The 22,955-nt window shown below is 39.6% G+C and overlaps 1 protein-coding gene across 3 annotated transcripts in view; it reads right to left on the reverse strand.

Moving 5' to 3' along the window:
* LOC127436972 (sodium-coupled neutral amino acid transporter 4-like) overlaps positions 1 to 22,955 on the reverse strand; it is a 34,484-nt gene that overhangs the window by 11,482 nt on the left and 47 nt on the right. Inside the window, exons 1-13 of one of the 3 annotated variants that reach the window (XM_051691519.1) lie at positions 22,837 to 22,955; positions 11,534 to 11,685; positions 10,691 to 10,784; positions 10,490 to 10,605; positions 6,443 to 6,516; positions 5,589 to 5,681; positions 3,728 to 3,809; positions 3,454 to 3,536; positions 3,317 to 3,375; positions 2,960 to 3,223; positions 2,710 to 2,789; positions 1,056 to 1,156; positions 732 to 856 (exon numbers count right to left, since the gene is read on the reverse strand). The exon at positions 22,837 to 22,955 is cut by the window's right edge and continues 47 nt beyond it. In XM_051691519.1, the coding sequence (XP_051547479.1) occupies positions 732 to 856; positions 1,056 to 1,156; positions 2,710 to 2,789; positions 2,960 to 3,223; positions 3,317 to 3,375; positions 3,454 to 3,536; positions 3,728 to 3,809; positions 5,589 to 5,681; positions 6,443 to 6,516; positions 10,490 to 10,605; positions 10,691 to 10,784; positions 11,534 to 11,640 (1,278 nt within the window). In that variant the 5' untranslated portion in view covers positions 11,641 to 11,685; positions 22,837 to 22,955. Of the gene's footprint in view, positions 1 to 731; positions 857 to 1,055; positions 1,157 to 2,709; positions 2,790 to 2,959; positions 3,224 to 3,316; positions 3,376 to 3,453; positions 3,537 to 3,727; positions 3,810 to 5,588; positions 5,682 to 6,442; positions 6,517 to 10,489; positions 10,606 to 10,690; positions 10,785 to 11,533; positions 11,686 to 16,092; positions 16,154 to 17,153; positions 17,168 to 22,836 lie in introns of those variants that run through there. The other 2 variants (XM_051691521.1, XM_051691520.1) reach the window with 2 other exon arrangements.

Here is a 22,955-nt window from a genome sequence, read left to right on the forward strand (position 1 = left end):
AAGTCTATAAAAGAAGTAATTCAATGCAACATATCTATAGCCAAGTTTTAAAAGTTCTGGCTTGTTATATAAGTCAGATATGGCTTGGTTTGATGTTAACAAAAATGACAAATTTTGTTTTAATTTTGTGCTCTGGCTTATTCCATTCTAATTTTCAAACAGAGCTAAACCGTGCAGAAAAATAATTCCCATGAAATGTGAAAGACCACATTTTACAGTTTCTGCATTATCAGAGCTGCAGCGGTGTGTTGTGTGTTTATAGTGACTCCGGTGGACGCTCGATGTAACTGCACTTTCTGCACTGCATCTGGTAATATTCCATTCCCAATGCTCAGCCTCTCCCTCAGAGAGAGAGAGAGAGAGAGTGTGTGTGTGTGTGTGTGTGTGTGTGTGAGAGAGAGACTGTGAGTGTAAGCATGGCCATAAAAACAGCCAAAGAAGCCACAGCTCTTGGGCGCCCTCTGTCTGCATTAATATTACATAAAAATATTATTTTATAAATAATATTTTTTCATTTAATTTAGTTTCCAAATTGGAGTGTTTTTAAAACAATTTTATATATATATATATATATATATATATATATATATATATATATATATATATATATATATATATATATATACACACACATATATATATATTATTATTATTATTTTTTTTACATTTTATTGTATATAGATAGATAGTTTGTTGGTGTTTTGTATGCAAATGTGTGTTCGAGTACTCACAGGAAACAGCACTATGGGAACAGTCAACGTTACTGCCGTCAACACAGCCAAACGCACCAACAGAAGCAGCGTATCAAACTTATACACCTTAGTGAATGTGTGTAACAACTCTGCCTCCACATGATCTGAGAGAGAGAGAGAGAGAGAGAGAGAGAGAGAGAGAGAGAGAGAGAGAGAGAGAGAGAGAGAGAGAGAGAGTGTTATGGTAACAGGTAAAGTCTCCACTGTAATGTTGTGATGTAATAGGCTTGTATGTTAAAGGTGTGTATGTTCAGAGAAGTGTGTGTGTGTGTGTGTGTGTGTGTGTGTGTGTGTGAGACATACCATAGAAGGTCAGATATCCAAAGAGGGCAGAAAGCAGATACATAACCAGCATTGCCAAAATCGACAGGTTTGAAACGGTCTGCATCTTCTTCCTAGAACGACTGCAGTGACAAAATGTAAACAAAAAATATTAGACCAAAAATATTAGGATTCTTTATACACGAGTCAGATATTGCAAGCAGATTAGTTATCGGTATTGGTTATATTATTCATATTTATTGTTAGTGGAGCTTTAAAGTATATGCTTTTTTTTTTTTTTGCAAACAGTACAGATTTATAACATTTACCATTATATCAGTTATAAATAACATTTTGAATAATTCGTTATTTAAATAAAAATAATGATTAGTTATTAGTAAATTAAAGCTTCACTAAAAAAAAAAAAAAGACAAAATTTATTATCAGCTTTAAAATATTACATTAAAAAATTACAGTTAAATACAAATCTTTATTGTTATTTTTTGTTAGTGGAGCTTTCAAGTAAATATTTATTTTTTATTTTTTTTTTTTTTTTTTTTTTTACAGGCAAAAAAAAAATATTACAGATTTATAACATATACCATTATATCGGTTATACATAAGTATCATTATTTAAATAATGATATTTATTTAAATACAAATAATGATTAGTTATTGTTAAGTAACTTTTAATAACTTTTTTAGCTCCACTTAAAAAAAATAATAAGGTAACAATGTAAACTTGTGTGTGTGTGTGTGTGTGTGTGTGTATATATATATATATAAAAAAGGCAAAACATTACTAAATTTATCACATCTGCCATTATATCGGTTTAAAATAAGAAATTAAAATTACAGTTAAATAAAAAAAAGTTATTGATACTGGATAAATCGTTCCTATTTGTGTGTTAGTGGAGCTTTTTTTTTTTTTGTTTTGGGGGATTTTTTTTCCCCTTTTTCTCCCAATTTGGAATGCCCAATTCCCAATGCGCTGTAAGTCCTTGTGGTCGCATAGTGATTCGCCTCAGTCCGGGTGGCGGAGGACGAATCTCAGTTGCCTCCGCGTCTGAGACCGTCAATCCGCGCATCTTATCACGTGGCTTGTTGAGCGCGTTGCCACGGAGACGTAGCGCGTGTGGAGGCTTCACGCCATCCACCGCGGCAACCACGCTCAATTCACCATGCGCCCCACCGAGAACGAACCACATTATAGCGACCACGAGGAGGTTACCCCATGTGACTCTACCCTCCCTAGCAACCGGGCCAATTTGGTTGCTTAGGAGACCTGGCTGGAGTCACTCAGCACGCCCTGGGATGCGAACTAGCGAACTCCAGGGGTGGTAGCCAGCAGATTTTACCACTGAGCTACCCAGGCCCCCCTGTTAGTGGAGCTTTATTTTTATTAATTTTTTTACAGGCAAAAAAAATACAGATTATAACATCAACCATTATATCATGTAAGAAATTAACTAATTACCGTTAAATAAAATAATCATTGGTTACTGGTATCAGCGACATTTGTACATTTCATAATTGTTAGTTGAGTTTAAATGGAAAAACAACAAAAACAAAAAAGATTTATAACACATGTCATTATATTAATTGAAAATAAAAATAATTATCGTATCGGCCATATTTCAATATCAGTGCATTCCTTGTTTTTGTTTTTTGTAAAGCAATGTTTTTCTCCACTCACTCTTTCAGTTCGCTGTAGATGGGCAGAACTTCAGGGTGACACACGAATGCAAAGGCCAGAATGGGAACAGTGTAAACAGTCTGGAAAACACCACAAACTCCGTGATGCTCTTGTATTATGCAGTATGTAGTATGCAGCTCTTGCAGTACGGCCCGTAAGCTCACACACATCTTCAGAAGACTCATTCACGCTGGTCTGACAAGTGCAATATTTGCCATATTTACATTTTTACATCCTACTGTATCCTCACCTGAGAATTGAACACAAAGTATTTGGCCGTGCACATGTCTGCGGCGTCTTCGTGGGGAGACGTGAACTGGACCGTGGCGTCATGGACGGGCGTGTGAGGATCCAGGTGAGGTCCGTTCACCGCCGCGTCAGAGAAGTACACCAGCGTCGAGGCGTTCTGCAGCGCGTACAGACCTAACGCATCAGAACCGTTTATACTCATGTTTGACTCGTGTTGGTAAAAGAAGGGAAGAGGGCACGGGAGGATCGTCTTCTTATAGATCAACTGAGAGACAGACACAAACAAACAGATGTACAATGTGCATGCATAATAACCAGAATACCATACAACACGTTATTCTCTGGAGAGTGAACGTACCACGCCCAGGAAGAACACCATGCAGGACAGAGAAAAGCCGCTGGTGTACCCCAGATACCCTGCGGGATGAGAATACAGTGAGATACACACTTCATGACATCATCGCACACATCTATACGCATAAAACAAAGTCGTACCGAGGTTTTTCAGCAGGGAGAGTGGTAGAATGATTCCGATGGACACAAACACCACCAAGTGATTACCGTTCAGGTACCATTCACTAAACAGATGAGCAGAAGAGCCAGTTAACACTGTTCCCTCTCAAACTGACCAATCACAGACACCAACACAATGCTAAATCAGTCACACAGTTTGAGATTTATCACATCAATCATTCACAGTGAACGTTAAACCGTTATCTAGCATTAAATACACCCACAAACGCTCATTTAACGTCAGTGAGGAACTTACCCAGAATTCTCCTCCAGGCCGAGGAACGCTTTTATCACTTCTGGCAGTTCGTATTTGACTATGAACAGATAGCTGGACATGGCTGAAGACAAACAAAAGACAACTCATTATTGTCACACATCAGTCAATGGACACTGATAGACATTTGGGACAGGATTATTACAGTATATAAATTATTGTGGTTTATATATCGGTTTTACCGATTAATCGGTACCGATAGTTGCTTTTTTGAACTATCGGTTTTCTGAAAAAATATATGCCTATAGTTGCCGATATTTAGTTTGAATTTTTTGCCCTTTTTTTTCTTAGTCCTTACCATCACCCAACCTCATCTGGTGAAATATATACATATAAAAACGCGTAATTTTCTCTATATGTAATTATTTACCATTGTAACGGAGCCAAATCTCTGTCATTTCAAAATAAGAGTCCCCGGTCCAGCGTTATGCACCAAATCTTCATTTCTCTGGTTATTATTGGGATTTTGTTTGCATAATAAACTGCTTTTAGGATTTTATTCATTTTGCAGCCTCAATGTCTGTGCCCTTCATAGTAAGGAAAGAATATTTTTTTATTATTCTATGGATCGATTTTTTAAAAACCATCAGTTGAGGGCCTGGGTATCTCAGCAAGAATTGATGCTGACTACCACTTCTGTAGTCGCGAGTTTGAATCCAGGGCGTTCTGAGTGACTCCAGCCAGGTCTCCTAAGCAACCAAATTGGCCCGGTTGCTAGGGAGGGTAGAGTCACATGGGGTAACCTCCTCGTGGTCACTATAATGTGGTTCACGCTCTCGGTGGGGTGCGTGGTGAGTTGTACGTGGATGCCGCGGAGAATAGCGTGACGCCTCCACACACGCTACGTCTCCACGGTAATGCGCTCAACAAGCCACGTGATAAGATGCGCGGATTGACAGTCTCAGAGGCGGAGGCAACTGAGATTCGTCCTCCGCCACCCGGATAGAGGCGAGTCACTATGCCACCACGAGGACTTGGAGCGCATTGGGAATTGGGCATTCCAAATTGGGGAGAAAAAATAAAAACTATCAGTCGATTAATCGGTTATTGGCCTTTTCCACCAGCTTACTTATCGGTTGACCTCTAATATAAATATATCAAACGTGCTAAAGCGAAGACAAAAACGATTAATTCAAAAACAAACTGAAATTAATGCAAAACTAAAAACTAACAATACTGGTTGAAAACTTATCAGAAATAAAACAAACATTTTGCACATGACAGCATTTTTATTTTTTAACTGAATTCCTTAACTATGGTTACTAAAATGAAACTATATAAAAACAAAACAGAAATCTCATTAAAATGAGACCTGATAGCTGTTAATAATCCACTGATGAAACTAAAAACGGATCATTTGCATAATCGATTTTAGCATGGCAGCATTTTAATTTTATTAAGTGAATTTAACTATGAATACTAAAATTGATACTAAACTATACAGCAACATAGCAGAAATGCATCAATGAAATAAACAAAATTAATTCATTGCTTTAACTAAAACTAAACTGGTCATTTCATAATTGTATTTTCACTTGACAGCGTTTTTTTATTTTAAGTGCATTTAAAGTTTCTATGCTATGATTACTAATACTCAAAACAAAATAGAAATGTCAATGAAATTAAAACTGAGCTGATATTAACAATTCACAGCTGGATCTAATAAGTTCCTTGCTGAAATTCATGATAACTAAAAATTCACACTTAACTACATAAAAACAAAATGAAAAATATATTGTTGAAACTAAAAAGTAAATTTGTTCAAAATAAATCTGAAAAATGGTTTGATAACATTATCAACTAAATAGCCTACTACAAAACAATAACAAGTCATTTCTTTTACCTCCTATGTTCTGTAGAGTTATAGATCCAAATGCCGCCATTTTTCCCGGCCAGCCAAAGGCTTTCTCCCCAAGCTTTTCGTAGATCAGTGAGCCTTCAGACAGAGGAAATTCAGAGAGGTTATACTTGTGCCACAATTCTGCACGTACAAAATTATATTTTGAGCGCACAAAAAATGCTCTGCGTGCACAAGATAATATTTTGAGCAAAAAGGTATTTTGCATGCAGAGTGGGTAGGAGGAGAGAGCAAAATGTAAGAATTCACATTCAAATAAACTTTATTCAAGCACAAAATAGATTTTCGTTTGCTCAAAATGAATTTATCTTTGCAAGATACAACGCTTTATAAAACTGAGTTCAAGCGCGTGCAAAATAACTGTGCACAATATCATCTTGCGCGTGCATACATTTTGTGCGCTTAAAATATCATCTTGCGCATGCATACGTTCTGTGCACTTAAAATATCATCTTGCGCGCGTGCATACATTTTGTGCGCTCAAAATATCATCTTGCGCGCGTGCATACATTTTGTGCGCTTAAAATATCATCTTGCGCATGCATACATTCTGTGCACTTAAAATATCATCTTGCGCGCGTGCATACATTTTGTGCGCTCAAAATATCATCTTGCGCGCGTGCATACATTTTGTGCACTCAGAATATCATCTTGTGTGTGCAGAAAATGTTTTTGCACTCAAAATATCATCTTGCGCGTGCAGAAAATGTGTGCACAAAGTAACTTTTTGTGCATACAAATTCATCTTGCACTTTCTGTGCGCTCAAAATATAATTTTGCACATGCAGAATTGTGGCACATTAGCTCCATACAAGTGTGTATATAATCTCGTGACTCACCTCCCTCTTTGGCCGTCACCAGTAACAGATGAACAGAATACAGCGACAGGATGGCGACTCCAAACAGAAGAATTCTAAAAAGAATAAAGATAAAATTCAGAATGTTTCTCCTCCAGTTCCCTTAGATGCTTTTAATGAAGCATATAAATATCATCTTCATTTCAGTCATAATAAAAAACATGTTCAAACTGTGGCTGGTCACTTTACATATCAGTCTGAAAATCTCTTCCCGTCTAAATGGCGATTCTTAGCCAGAATAAGCTGGAAGAGAGGCGCAACGGTGCATGCCTACTTTTTCATACGTCTTGGTTCAGGAAGTATTTTTCCCATTCATTCTTCCCATAGGGATTTCATGCAATCCTTCATAAAAGAGTTGGAAGCCATGAGCCAAACCAACCAGCACTTTTTATGTATTTTAATTAAAACCACTGGAAATATATTTTTGACAACAGTATATTTCAATTCTATTGCAAAATATTCAGATATATACACAAGTAGTTTGAGAGTGTAGGAAGACGGACTAGATTGCATCATTCACAGTGTATCATGACACCGCAGAGCTCTTCTGCCGCCGTTTGTTGACCGCTGTACAGCTTTCTCTGAAGGATCATGGGTAGTGTAGTTCTTTATCAGAAGTTCTATTTACCACGATTTTATAAATATGAAGTTGAAATAACGTGGATTGATGGCTTAAGCAGAAGCATATACCATCGATTAACAACCTCAGAGCTCACAGTAGGTCTGTCTTTTAACGTTTACAAGTTATCGGTAATAATAAATTAGTCTATGGAGAAAACGGATGAGATTTTTACTTCTGGAACCAACCTGTTACGCGCAATATTGAACAGGCTTTACGCTGATAGTCAAAAGTCTCATTATGCGAGACAACTATATCTGTAAGACTTTATCAGAGTATTTTTAAACTTTATCATTGCATATGCTGTACTGTAACATTAAAAGGTGCGGTTCAATGCTTTAAAAATATCTTCTGAAAGTCAGAAGAGCTCTATCTGCATCCAGAAACGTATTTTATAGCCTGTTAAGTAGCATACCGTGACATTAACAGATGTTTATTTTTGAAGTGGTGTCTAAATGCAACAGTGCTAATGCTAAAGCTAACAAGCTAATGCTAATGTCCTCTAAAAACTAACAACGGCATTGATGGTTTTGAGCGCACAGGTTTAAGAACTGCATAAATCTCCGGTCACATCTAATTAACCCTCAGCCGCACCGAGAACCAAAGAAATAGACAGAAAGAGAAAGATTAATGATGGTTTGGTCACTTGACCCCCGACCGCTGCACGTCACAGCACAGAAATAACCGTCTGACAGAACTCTCAGAGAATGAGCGACCGGTGACTGGATGGCACTCAGATGGCTGTTAGTACTGAAGGTGTGCGACTGCATTATCTTCTTGTGGTTGAAGGGAAATCAAGGTCAGCAGAGGAGGCCACTCGCAGCTGACCGCTGTCAGTCACAAACACACGTGCGCGCGCTTTCACCCCTCGCTGAAAGAGACGAGAGCCGTTGGGCTAAAAATAGCCGTGCTGTCTGCTACAGCGATATATGTGGCGTGATGTGTCACAGACACCAGAGCTGGTCCTGTAACGGTCTGAAACCCTGCCATGCAACACACATTCTATGATAACCTCTTAAAGGGTTTCTGGAAGTGCCACATTAGCTACAAACAGAGACGTGGCAACCATTATAAACACGTTTTTTTATTGTTTTTTTTTTCGAATCTAGGGTGTGCTGAGTGACTCTAGCCAGGTCTCCTAAGCAACCAAATTGGCCCGGTTGCTAGGGAGGGTAGTCACATGGGGTAACCTCCTCGTGGTCGCTATAATGTGGTTCTTGCTCTCGGTGGGGCGCGTGGCGAGTTGTGCGTGGATGCCGCGGAGAATAGCGTGAAGCCTCCACACGCACTACGTCTCCGCGGTAACGCGCTCAACAAGCCATGTGATAAGATGCACGGGTTGACGGTCTCAGACGTGGAGGCAACTGAGATTCGTCCTCCGCCACCCGGATTGAGGCGAGTCACTACACCACCACGAGGACTTAGAGCGCATTGGGAATTGGGCATTCCAAATTGGGGAGAAAAGGGGACAAAAACAAAACAAAAAACAAACATTCAAAATCATAAATGTACTAAAAGTCTTCTTGACATTGAGACATACCTCTTGCAGATGAGCAAACAGCGTACAAAATACATCTTCCAGACGTCAACACACATCACTGTGTGTTTTTACATCTGGAAGACGTATTTTTTACAAGGTTGGTACATCTGCGACATCTATAAATCGTTTCGTCTCTGATGTCAACTAGATGTCTTTAAGACGTTTATGATTTAGGGGCCGTTTACACAACAACATCTTCAACTAAAAACGGAAAACTTTTTATGCGTTTTGGCTGTTCGTTTACACGTCAACGGTTTTTTAGGGCCTGAAAACGTAAACTTTTGAAAACGGGTTTCAAAGTGCACATTTTTGAAAACGTTGCCGTTATCGTCTCCGTGTAAACATACAAAAACGTGGATTTATGAAAACGATGATGCGCACACGTATTACGTGTTCAGTCTATAGGCATGAGCGCGAGTACTTCAAAACAATGCGCGGGACATTCAAAACTACAATGGCGAATTACAGGACTGTGTTTGTTCTGCTCAAGATTGAGTTTATTGACGCTTCTCCAGCAAAGTAATTGTAGTAATAAAGCAACCTCATCGTCCGTCCAGACAAAACTGCTCGATCCTTTCGCCATCTTCATTGTTTGTATTCACCGCTCTGTGGAAGAATGCTTATGTGCGCAGGCGCGTAGTGATTCTTTACAAAGTGACATCGCCAACTACTGGCCTGGCATGCATAATACAGCGGTTTTAGTCGTTTTCGCAGATCCGTGTGAACGGGGATCGTTTTGACAACATTGTCGTCTGTACGTGAAACTTCAAAAAAGCAAAGGAAAAACGTTTCCGTTTTAATACATCGTTGTCGTGTAAACGTACCCTTAGAATGCTAGTAAATCTGATCTTTTTAAGATGTTTAGCAGATGTTAATTAAAATGCGATGCTTTCCAGATGAAACGCTCTTAAACAGACATTTTGGAGATGTACATGTGCTATGTGGGAGGTGTTTCTTCAACTTCGGGCACTTTTAGCACTGTGTATTTATAGAAAAAAAAATTCACACGCTCACTAGTTTTATTTCATTTGTCTGCTAACAATGTCTATCAGTGTGTGTGCATGCATCACAGGAGATTTGACATTTTTATTCTGAAAGTCATGCAAATTTCCAGCACATCTCAAATTCTGCAATGTGTTTACTAGAATTCTGTGCTGCAAATGACGCTGATGGAAAATGACATTTTTACGTTTTTGAAATTAAATGGCCGACTCTTTTGCCTTGCTAATTCTAATATTATAGTTAACATTTTATGTAGCTTATTTATTTATTTATTTATTTGTATCCCCTTTTCTCCCAATTTGGAATGACCAATTCCCACTACTTAGTTGGTGCTCATGTTGGCACGGTTACTCACCTCAATCCGGGTGGTGGAGGACATGTCTCAGTTGCCTCCGCTTCTGAGACCGTCAATCCGTGCATCTTATCATGTGACTCGTTGTGCATGACACCGCGGAGACTCACAGTATGTGGAGGCTCATGCTACTCTCCGCGATTCACGCACAACTTACCACACGCCCCACTGAGAGCGAGAACCACTAATCACGACCACGAGGATGTTACCCCATGTGACTCTACCCTCCCTAGCAACCGGGCCAATTTGGTTGCTTAGGAGACCTGGCTGGAGTCACTCAGCACGCCCTGGATTCGAACTCGCGACTCCATGGGGTGGTAGTCAGCGTCAATACTCTGAGATACCCAGGCCCCCCATATTTTATGTATCTTAAATAAACACAGTTAAATCACATTGTTTCACACATTGTTAGCACTTCTAACCAACATCTACTGGGCGAACATCATGTGACATAATTAATATTCATGACTCAAGCAAGTTTTTTGAGATCTGGGTTCTGGGTACAAACATACTTACACAAAGAGCAAGATGCCGGTGTTGGCCATGGCGAAAGACAATCCCAGAATTCCACTGCCCATGATGGCATTACTGAGGTTAAAGACGGACATCCCAAACGACGCGTGACCCGGATGCTGAGAGACAGAGACAGGGTTAGTCAACATTTGAATATAAATAAGCTATATTGATGTCTGACATACATTTATGATGTATAATTACATATTCTTCCTGGTATTCCTCATATTTATTCTTCTTCACCATTCCATTAGTGAGAAACTTCTGGCTCTCACCATCGTCTTCATCCAGAAACTGACTGTAATTCACAGCAAAGACTTCCATGAATGAGGCGTCATCTGTGACTCTTGGATGGTTTTGTTTCAGCAACCACATTTAACATAGTTTATTGTACAGGAGCCTGATCTCATGAACATTGTGTGACCGTGGCAACATTTTTACAAAACAAAATTACGTGCTTCATTAGACTTTTCACTGCAGTTTCCCAGCGAACTGTCCAGCGGGGGGCGCCAAAAGCGAGTGAAATGGTGTCGTAATCAAACGTATTTGATGTTAGAGGTTTTAATGGGTAAAACGTACCTCCCAAACCTAAAACTTTAACTTTAGCGCCTCTAGTGTTCATTTCACCAGGAAACTACGGCGAAACATAGAATGTGGCATGTATAAGTCAGTTTGCAAAAATAGTTATAGTAACGTTCATTCTATGAGACTTGTATGTTTTGACTGGATGTACGGCCTTTGACGTCAATAACAAAAGACATGGGAAGCATTTTCACCTCCCTCATACAAGCTGACATCAACACTATTTATTTTGCTAATGTAACTATGCACATTAATGTGATGAGTTGCAATTTAGTATTTGCATTTTGCATTCCCACCAGTTGTAAAGCACTGATTTCAACCATGTTACTAAATTTGAAAGAGCAAATAGGAGTATTTGTTTGCCATTTCATGATGAATCAATGCAAAGTATTGCATCACAACGGGGTTGATCACACAGCAGCGGTGTTATTGTGACGAGACTCAGACGTTTCGTGCGTCTCTGACCTGTTTATGGTGGCTTTCTCTGAATCAATAGGTTCTGTGAAGCGTTCGTCCACGCTGCTCTCGTCGTCCGCCTCTGTGCTCACGTTCCTCAGCTCGATCCGGCTCATGTCTACTGATGTGTTGACGTCGTTTATGGAAAAGGAAAACTAAGCCTGGAAACACAAGCAGAGAAATATGAGCAAACACCAAATATTAAACTTCAAGGAAGAACCATATGAGCCTTCTGCAACCTCGGCTAACCAAGAAAACCATGTTAAAAGAATAGGTCAGCCCCGACTGATGGTGAAACGATCAACGTTGCCCCCCCCCCCAACATACAAGTGTCCCACCAAAACTTGCCTCCAAATACCAGGCCTGCATTTATGTGTAACTCACGTTGGGGCGTCAACTCGCCGCTCAACTAAAGCATCAATTGCCACTTTGATCCCCACGTGAAAAGCACTGCAGAGAACGTCTCGTTTTGATTTTAGCCATGACGTTATGATATGCTATCAAAATGTCCAATAATCATTGACTGATGCTTTGAAAGGTGTTGAAATTATTTAAACTTCTTTGAGCGCCACGCAGGGCCGTTTCGAGCTATAAGCAGTATAAGCGGCTGCTTAGGGCCCCTGAGCCACCAGGGGGCCTCGCAAAGCAAGGTAGTTTTTTTTTTTATTATTTATTATTATTAATATTTTTATATACAGGGGGCCTGGGTAGCTCAGTGGTAAAATACGCTGGCTACCAACCCTGGAGTTCGCTAGCTCGCTAGTTCGAATCCCAGGGAGTGCTGAGTGACTCCAGCCAGGTCTCCTAAGCAACCAAATTGGCCCGGTTGCTAGGGAGGGTAGAGTCACATGGGGTAACCTCCTCGTGGTCGCTATAATGTGGTTCGTTCCGGGTGGGGCGCGTGGTGAGTTGAGCGTGGTTGCCTCCACACGTGCTATGTCTCCGTGGCAACGCGCTCAACAAGCCACGTGATAAGATGCGTGGGTTGATGGTCTCAGACGCGGAGGCAACTGGGATTCGTCCTCCGCCACCCAGACTGAGGCGAATCACTACACGACCACAAGAACTTAAAAGCACACTGGGAATTGGGCATTCCAAATTGGGAGAAAAAGGGGAAAAAAGAAATCCCCCAAAAAATATATATATTTTAATATACTAAAAGCTGCAAGTAAGACTCAGGCAGCTGTTTTGGATCAATTAGACAGTTATAGGGGGCCCCCTTGTGGCACAAGAGGGAAGGGAGGATGTAACTGCAAGGGTTGTAGCTAGTTGTACACTGAAAGGATATTCTTCATCATGAAGCGCATCTACAAGTCAGGAGTGGAAAAAAGAAAAAAAAAAAAAGAGAAATGCAGCCAGACCTATGGTAATAAATAAATGTGAGGCAGCTAACTGACTAGATGGTGCTTGTTCGTTGTAATGAATTAAACTGCAACAAATAGTTAACTAACATTTTTTTCAGAAGTACATGTTTTCAGACATTTCTGCTAGCTACTGTATATAACTAAGTTGTGGACAATAGACAGTGTAGCTAGCCAAGATTAGCTCGCAGACTCGATGCTATCTTCATTTCAGTTAGTTAGCTAGCTAGATAGCTGACGGTAGTTGCAGCACTGGAGACGATTTAGTCAACCAAATTAGTCTTGTCTGCATTATTTTCATGTGCCATATTGAAATATTTAGCGGTAGAGGCAGCTGGGGATTCAGGTACAAAAATTCATAGTAAACAGCCAATTTAAATGTAATCATTACCGAGGGGGTGGCTCCAAGTAGGATTTCACTTAGGGCCCCCATATGCTCAGAAACGACCCTTGCGCCACGTTACAACATTTGACTAAAAAGCGGCGGGTGTGATGCCGATGCTTCAACTCAATTCAACTCAATGCATTCAGCAGCGCTGACATAGCATAAATCATGTGGAAGCCCCTATGGTGTATATCGTTTGTGATGTAACTGTTCAACCATTTTTATTTACCTTTTAGCTCGTTTGAGGCGCACTTAACTAAGTTTTTTAAAAGAACAAAAATTCCATCAAGTGTCTAAATTAGGATGAGCTCATGAAACCTGCACGCATAATAACTTAGAAAGAAAAATGGTGTTAAAAATGTAAAATAGTGTTAGTATAACATGCTGTCACACTGCACGATACATCAATTAATGGTCTATAATCGGCACAAGACAAATGTGAAAAATGCTTATTTCCCCAGATAGAATATTTTATTTTGAACAAAATATCAGCGTGTGTTTACATGCACACCAATATGCTGAAACACTGGATAAAGCTGGTAGGAACACCAGTAAAGGTGCACAGAAATCAGCGTAAATGGGCAAATCTACGTGGCCCAATTATTTTTATTTGTTTTTTATGATAAAGACGTTTACTGTATGACCTTACCCTGATAAAAGAACACCGTTTAACCCGTTTGCATGACTTTACATGATGTTGTGTGCTTATTAAGTATAATTTTTGTAAGGATGAGCTTGTAAACGCATTCAAAAAACAATTTTTCATATTGCAAGTACAATAACCCTGAAATAAGTCTAGCTCAAGGGTACAATGATGGTAGCTTATGAATTTGGCCCTTTTAGGGTTTGAACCTATAACCTTATGGTTTCAATCCCAGATTTTAAACCACTAAGCCCTCTGTAATAACATATTGTGACAGCCTGAGTGGATCTGATAAGTGTTATTTTATATATCCAATTATCCACACACACTACAATTGAACAAATCCTAACTTGAGCAGTGTTGCACTACTCTACGTATCTCGCTTCTCAAAGCATGTGTTTGTTCAGTGTTTGGCTTGAGTGTATCTGTGAGTCTCCATGACGTATGCGCTCTGGAATCAGCCCCGTTTAGCTCGACTCCAGTACACACCTGTTAAGAGTGCCGTTCGCTTACTGGTCCCAGGTTCAGCTATTTCCAGTCCATGTAGAGCACAAACCATTCCGCACAATCCATTTCCTCGTGCCCAACGAAGTGGAGAACATAACATAAGACTCTGATGAGCCAGTTAATAAGCCAAAGCCATTCTTACACCCAATTACCAACAATCTCCCTTTTCACAGACAACGCCCTCATTGATACGATTCATAAATGCAGCCAAAGGGAAGACTTCAGCTGTAAATGACGGACTTATTGAAAGGTGGAAACGTAACACGGATCTCGTTATGAATGTACGTTTGGCCCAAAGGACGGAGAAAAACATGCAACCTCTTTTGCACACAAACTGATTGAGGTTTGGTCCGTTTACTTGAACAGAGATTGTCGTAAAATCACAGAACGTGTCATTTGTATTAGGGCTAGGTGGTATGATGGTAAATACAGCGAAACTGTATAAATGCGTCATCTGATACAGCCTTAGCTATAGCGTTTATACCGCAGTACATATATACATAGCTATCAGTCGACAGGACTGCTTTACATAATTTACACATACAAATGAGGAAGAAACGTTGAGTAATATAACAATACAGAACGCAAAAGGCATCCTAAACAAGTCAAGACGAGGAAGAACTTGTTATTAAGATTGTGATATACACTGTTAGTCCATTGCTGTTATTACTGATATCAATTACTCAAAGATTTCAAGATTTAAGATTTCAGTCACACACCCCACCCTAAATTTGTACTAACCATTTAAATATTATGTCACTTCAGCTGTACCAATTTGTCAAACAAAAACTCCAGTAACAAACTCAAGCCTACTGAAACCAGAATAACCAGTGTATAGCAGTTAAAAGCCAACTTACCAGTGACACCTGACCACACCTTGAACTTTCAACACATATTTGATCAGAGAACACCAGATCTTACCGTCTTTAAACACATTATTGATGTAGCTAGTCAAGGCAGCACTACTTTGAATTCACGCTTTCGGAAATAAAACACAAATGACATTGCTTCTCCTAGACAGCAATGATAGTAAATGGAAAGCGAATGGAGGACCCCAAATTTTTCTCCTGAGAAAAAGAACCTGGTGATCTCACAAGTGTCTCCTCTAGAGTTTCAGAAGAGAACTAAATGTCTCAGACTGTGCTTAGATTTGAACTCAAACACTTTGCATCAAATTCTTCCAAAACCAAATTATTTTAGCTATGCCATCCACGCTAATTTCTGCATGCCAACAAGCATCTCGGATTAGAGTCTGTTTTCCTTCAAAGGAACTTTGTCAGGATCATCACCAGCATTTCAAATTAACAAACAAAATGCTGCAGCAGCTACTCCAAGTCATTCACCATGCAGTTAACATGCAAGCTTAGGTGTATGGGTTTGAAGTTCTGTTGTCCTCAGACTGGTCTGCTGAAGATCTTGGAGCAGCTGGAGTTGCCCAGAGCACTTTACGACTTGAGAAACACTCGCTCTTCAAACAGAACGTCTGTGTTTGTGCTTCAACCTGCATTCCTGAGCTATACAACCAGCAGTGACACCAACCACACACGTTTTCACACCAAACACAACAGCACTTTGCAACCAAATGCACATTTAAACAATCACACTATATCTTAAGTAGTTCTCTAGCTTTAACCAGGTTATAATGAGTGTTAACAGAGGACTGGTTACTCACAGTGTGAGCCGGTAAGTTGCAGAACACGAGGTGTGCTGACAGTAGAATGATGAGCTTTGTTTTTAGCCCTGGAGGTGAATGCCAGCTTTAAAGAGCTTAGGGAGGGCCCTTTTCAACCAATCAGGATGCTCCTTTTATCAACCATTCAGCGTGATGCTGCGCCCTCCTGTCACCCCGCGGGCACCCCTCCCACCTGCGTCACTAGAGGGCATAACTGGGCTTCCAAAATGAGTTTGAGATAAGAAACGTGTTGCATCACCTTCTGTTTGCACTGGGGCAAGAATTTGGGGGGTGGTTGGGGTTGCTCGTCCTCAGGGGCAAAGATATCGTACAGCCTGACTTGGTTTAGGGAGGCGGATGGGCAGATGGCAGACGCCAGTCTGCATACAAGCACATTTTAGGGTCACTGACTAAAAGCGTACATATGCGCGCCTTCACTGAATTCAGGAAATAGTTATATAGTTAGCGACGGATAAATATTGGGCAGGCCGATTTTTTTGATTAATCAGTACTGGCTGATAACCATGTCCACCCTTCCCATGAGCACTGACAGCCTTTTCAATGCATAACACAATTTCCAAAGCAACTTACAGGACAATTAATACAGGGAAAAACCGTGGAACAAAACCATTTTCTGCAGGAATCAAACCAGCAACCTTTTGAGTTATACCAGTACGCAACACCATCCACACACCAAGATCTAATCCCAATATACAGTGCATTGTAAAATTTACAATTTTATTCACGTCAGAAATTATTATTTAATATACCTGCATTAAGCCGACTACATGAACTGCCTTGATTATTTTGCATATTTTGTCAAAACATCAATGCATGCATAAAACATTCATATTAAGCAAAATCTCAGCCAACAAATAGTCAATATTAATTATCACAGAAAGTGTTCGCTAAAATCGCTAAAGGATCATTTTAAAGTGACTTTCTAATGCAAGTAAATGTGCCTGACGCAGACAATCCATTTCCTACATCAGTATTACGTCTGAATTATGTAGCAAAATACTGACTGAATATGCGAGTCATAGTAAAAAGCCAGTTCTTACTGTCTGGATGCAGGTGCTCCAATCTCAAGGAGAAAGAGCTTTGAGGACTTTCCTTATATGGAGGGACTCCTCTCAACACAAGCAGCCAATCGGCTGCTCTGGATCAAGGGTCAAAACACACAGAGAAACAGAGATTCACTCCATCACCCCTCAGAAACGAACAGTTTACGCTCATACACTGAAATAATCCAAACATAAACTTCAAAATTAGGGCGGAGTAATAAGGCTACAGAAATGATAATATCTCTATATTTTTCAGCCTGTTTACGATCATCAATACATATCTTGATAATTGCTCTGAAATGGTATAAAAGTTATCATCATTTCAACCAAACCAGCCAAATAGAATCAATGTTTAACTCATGAAACAAAAATGTGAAATTAATTAGAATAGATTTGCTTTACAGGCTACAACAGTGATATTTTTATTTTGCATGTGTCGCCTTCACTTGGAGCTTTTATTTTGGTGGAAAACTGAAAGTGCAGTGTGTATGACAGTTTACAATGTCCCTCCTTACAAATCTAATGAAAAGCGGTCATCTCATTTTAAGTGATACGAGTTCCGTGACAAGTTTTAAATATGTGTGATAAATTGTAGCGATTACAAATGTTTGGAATGGTGCGAATCTGCAGCACTTTGCTTTCACAATGCACGCAAATTGCTCTGAGACTGCTGTAAAAAGCATATCATGAGCCCCGCGCATGCGCATAGAACAGCGCGCCACCCATTAACTCTGAAGCACAAACAGACCATGTATTCCTTTAAAATGACAGGTTTTGCATTTAATAAATCACATACAGCTGGGGGGCCTGGGTATCTCAGCGAGTAAAGACGCTGACTACCACACCTGGAGTTGTGAGTTTGAATCCAGGGTGTGCTAAGTGACTCAAGCCAGGTCTCCTAAGCAACCAAATTGGCCCGGTTGCTAGGGAGGGTAGAGTCACATGAGGTAACCTCCTCGTGGTCGCTATTATGTGGTTCTCGCTATCAGTGGGGCACGTGGTGAGTTGTGCGTGGATGCCGCGGAGAATAGCGTGAAGTCTCCACACGCGCTGTCTCTCCACGGTAACGCGCTCAACAAGTCACGTGATAAGATGCGTGGATTGACGGTCTCCGAGATTCGTCCTCCGCCACCCGGATTGTGGCGAGTCACTACGCCACCACGAGGACTTAGAGCGCATTGGTGTTTGGGCACTCCAAATTGAGGAGAAAAAAATAAAATAAAAATAATCACATATTGCTGAAATTTGATGTTATTATTATCAATCGTGCATCCGTGAAAGATCATGAAATTTGTCTAATGACACACTCTTTGAGAAATGCAGTGGCCAAATAAAAAGTGCATTCAATCGCAATATGCACGACATTGCTTTACATTTATAGCACCAGCAAAATCAACAGTATAATATCATGAATATTCAACAGATTGCCCAGTCCAACCTCACAATAAAATAAGTTAACTAAATTCATGTATCAACTGTATAGAAAAGGAAAGATCATTGTTGCATGTCCTGCCATTAGAAATATTGTTGGTGTGGACGTGGTTGCCATAGAAACAAGAGTTGTGATGAGAGAGATGCCACACGATGAAGCCACATTTCACAGTCAAGTGCCATTCAAACAGCCCCAAACAAGGAGAAGACATTCCTTACCACAGACAAGCACAAAAGAGAAATATTAAATAAGTGAGATGGATTCGGTAGAAAACCGAATCAGAAGCTTTGATGGACAGCTGTCAGTTCTCAAGATATTCTTTCAATAAAAAACATGTAGTTTGGTGTAGAAGTGCAGTGGGTTCAGATCCAGCAAGTCAACGTGAAACAGCAAGCGCAATCCATTTTATTTACGTAATGGAAGACTGACTTTATCCATTGGGAGTTGATTTGATGGTGTTAAGTGTCTCGTGGTCATTTGTGGATTTGTGATGTCAGCCGAAAAGGGAAGTTGTTTCAGAGGCGGAGCAAGTTATCACATTTTGATGAACTATTATTACAAAGACAATTTTTTTCTTTTGAACAATGTGCACTGATGAATCATGAACAGGAAAGTGTATTCAGGAAGTATTTTGCTTTCATGTTGACTTGATTTCATAATTGAGTCTGGATATGTGACTGTTCTCATACTTGTGAGATGCCATCACAGTCTCGGTGCAATCGTTTCTCAGAGCGGTGTGGGTGGATGTCAAGCGCTCGCTGAAGAGCTGCAGCAGGACTCACAATCTCCAGCAGCTCTAAGATTACCCCCCACCCCACCCCCCGACCCTCCATATGCCTCAAGATTACATGTATACATCAACCTACAAACAGCAGGAACTTCTACCACCTCAATGAGAAAACTGAAATGACATAAGCCACTTTTTAAAGAGCAACGAAAGCTCTACAGTTCATGACAATCTGAAATCAGGCATATAAGTGTTTATTCAAGGCAATAGTAGATTCGCTTAGCATTATGTTTGGCAAAAGTTATGCGTGAAAACAAAGCGGTGCTATCCCCAAACTACTCGGGAACCCTTAGGTTACGGTGGAAATGAAAATGGCCAAGTTTCAAGTCAACGTGCGAAAGCATTGTGAAAAAACAGCCTCACTTCCTGTCTAGAAACCTTTACGTCAAATGTATTCATGTTTTACATGCAAACAGCTTGGAATATCAAAAATCTGCAAGTAATGTTGATTGGCACATCTCAAAATTATTTGACAACCCAATGAACGACAAGTTCAAAAAAGTATGTTTTTGAATAAATTTAGTGGTAGAAATTATAGTAAACTTTTGAGCTGTAGGTGGCGCTAGAGGGTTTGAGATAGAGACCCCAAACTTGCCATGATAGAAGCTGAGACTCCTTTTTATCTGTGTGCCAAAATTTACCATGTTTTACCATACGGTTCAATGGGCGCTCATAGACTTCCTGTTAGAAAATGCAGCAGCAGAATTCTAAAGACCAAAGTAAACTTCGTGTTTCCTTGTGCCGTATATGCGGAATGTCCACGTGTAGCTTTGCTTTTCTAAATGTTGACAGTCCGCGTGAGTATCCCAAAATAGTCATAGCAAACTTCAAAAAGCTAGAACGCTCGACTACACATGACAACAGATAGAGCCAATAAGTGCCTATACACCCCTGTTGCCCCTAATAAACTGCTAGACCAAGTGAATTTAGGATTTAAAAGCCTGATTAAGAGTTTCAGAGATCTACTTTCCTACTTTTTTGGTTTGTCATGTCCTTGGTTTCATCGCTCTGTCCACCATCTTATCAGTTTATTGATTTCCTCATTGCTTGTGACACCAGTGACGTAGCAGAACTCATATGGACTGTCCTGGACCGCTCGCTCTCGGGGTAAATAACGAGCACTGAGGGTAAATGACGACAGCATTCCAATACTTTAAAGCTTTAGACATCAGTTTGGCCTTAACAGTACAGTGGAAAACATCATTTATGACCTCATGTGCTGGTTACAACCCAAACAGTGCAACAATGATTTCTTTCAGTAAAAATGACTGGCTAAATTCAGATACTCATTCTCACATCTGGTTCTGAAACTGATCATATACTCCATACTAACATCAATAAAAGCAATTCTGAGACAACCCAATTTACCATAACTGCAATCAAGGTTAGCATGAACATCACGTTTTATGTTTATATTCTGTTTAAAACATGCCACGCCAGATTTCTCTGAACAGACTCCACAGGAAGTACAGCTGAAATGATTGACAGCTGTCTTTCATGACCGAAGCCTACAGTCAGATTACTAGAGTTCAAAGAATCATGACACTGCAAAGTCATTGTTAAAGTTATGCAAGTGGACAAGTTATTATTCTGTAAGCACCGAGTTTACTACACTGGGCCTCAAAGTAAACTTAAGTGAACGCCCAAAAAGTTCATGAATACAAGTATTGGATGGACGGAGAGATAGATGGCTAGATAGATTTCACCATGAGAGATAACAGTGTTTGTGAAAGGGGCTCTATGTAGCGTTTGCATAGCAAGTTTGATCTTGATTTTTGATCTTAAAAAGTTGTTTGGGTGACCCAAAATCAACTCTGCAAGTGTACCGAAGTGCAAAAACCATCCAAACACCCGTTAAATCCCACCCATTTTGTTCCAAACCCGAATTCTGGATGTGAACGTTCGCTGGACGCAAACTTGGGCGGAGGGGAAGATTATCAGTGAATGTCTTAAATTTGGGTCTATTCCTCATAAATGCTTTTGTTTGGCTACAGAAGACTTGAAATATAATGCACAAGTTGTATGCACTAGTTTTAAGAGACTTTTAGGGTCTTTCGGGAGTTTGACAGCAATCATCACTAGTATGAACTATCGTTGTATGGCAAGAGCTGTGTGAAGATTCCTCAAAAATGTCTCATTTTGTTTTGAGAGTACATAACAGAATTTTTACTTTATGATGAACTAGAAAACACATCTTTCTTAGCATCATCGCAATACTTTCTGATAATGTATTGTGTATTGTAACACTGTAATGTAATGGAACATCTCGTTTGCATCTTTTCCAAGTTCTTTCAAAATACAATCACATCTGAAACAGTAAAAAATAAAGAAATAAAAACAATTATCCAGCAGGTAAAACTTACAAACTTTGAAGTTTAACCCTACATTAACAGAAATTAAAAGGCATACACATGTTAGCAAGAACAATCAATTGTTCTACCTGTAAATCATGAATTATTAATAAGACCATCAGCACTTATGGCAGTTTAATGTGTGTGTGTGAATGAGTGAAGCATCGGTGGGCGGATCACACATTACAGAATGTTCTAGATTACCATAAATAAACCTCAATACAACTACACATGGAATTAACTAGAAGAGTTAGCTCACTTACTCTTATGCATTATAACTTTGGCCAATTTGTTTTTATAACTTTTGTGTAAAAAAAATAAAAATAACTGGACTTGGTAAAATATATAAGACTCCCTACCAACACAAGCATAAATAGATGCAATAAGAACAGTGTGTTTCTCAAAACTACATTTAAAGTTCACTGTAAAACCATGTGTAGTCTCACATTAAGCTCATTTGTTTTTGGCTGTTTCCTAATTGCAATGACAAACAAGGAAATGCACCACAAATTAACCTTTCTTCCTGCTCCAAACGTCATAAAAGTACACCAATACTCTAGAATGCTAAATGCATATAAGTATATGTGAGAAAGTATGTCTATTGTGTGTATTTAAACGCTATAAAGTAAAGATGCTTTAATGCTGCACGTTTGATTCGCTGATCCAGCTCTGGCGCGCGCCAAACAAACGCTTTGTCCGCGCGACACCAAAACAATACAATTAATAGTACAAAATATATATACACATTTCTAGTTTTAAAGTCCAACTGTTGCGAATTTTAGAGTAAATGAAAACTACAATGTTTCAGATGCTTTGCTTTAACGTTTGCACGCTCAAAACACCCCATAAGAAAAATTATGCAAAAAATGTTGCATGCAAATTTTCACCTATCTGAATTAAAAGGCTTTTTTTTTTTTTTTTTTTTTTTTAAATAAACGACTCATATAAACTTTTAAATCTCATGTTGAGAGTTAATATCACTGCTGATCGGTTCGTTTACAGAAAGTGATGCTTTCTTGATGTATCTCATGGTCACACAATCACTGAAGCTGCAAAGGCATGTTTCACTTTCATTCTGATAAATAAATGTGTGTGCATGTGAGAACCCACCTGGAATTACCGCAAATCTCTCCCGGTGAAAAAGACACGAGTGGACTGGTGGCTACCCCTCCACATCAAACCATTTAACTAGGAGGAGCGCGTGGAAATTTCCACCATGTGATGGCAAA

This window comes from Myxocyprinus asiaticus, chromosome 47, assembly GCF_019703515.2.
Source record: "Myxocyprinus asiaticus isolate MX2 ecotype Aquarium Trade chromosome 47, UBuf_Myxa_2, whole genome shotgun sequence".
Classification (NCBI taxonomy): Eukaryota; Metazoa; Chordata; class Actinopteri; order Cypriniformes; family Catostomidae; genus Myxocyprinus; species Myxocyprinus asiaticus.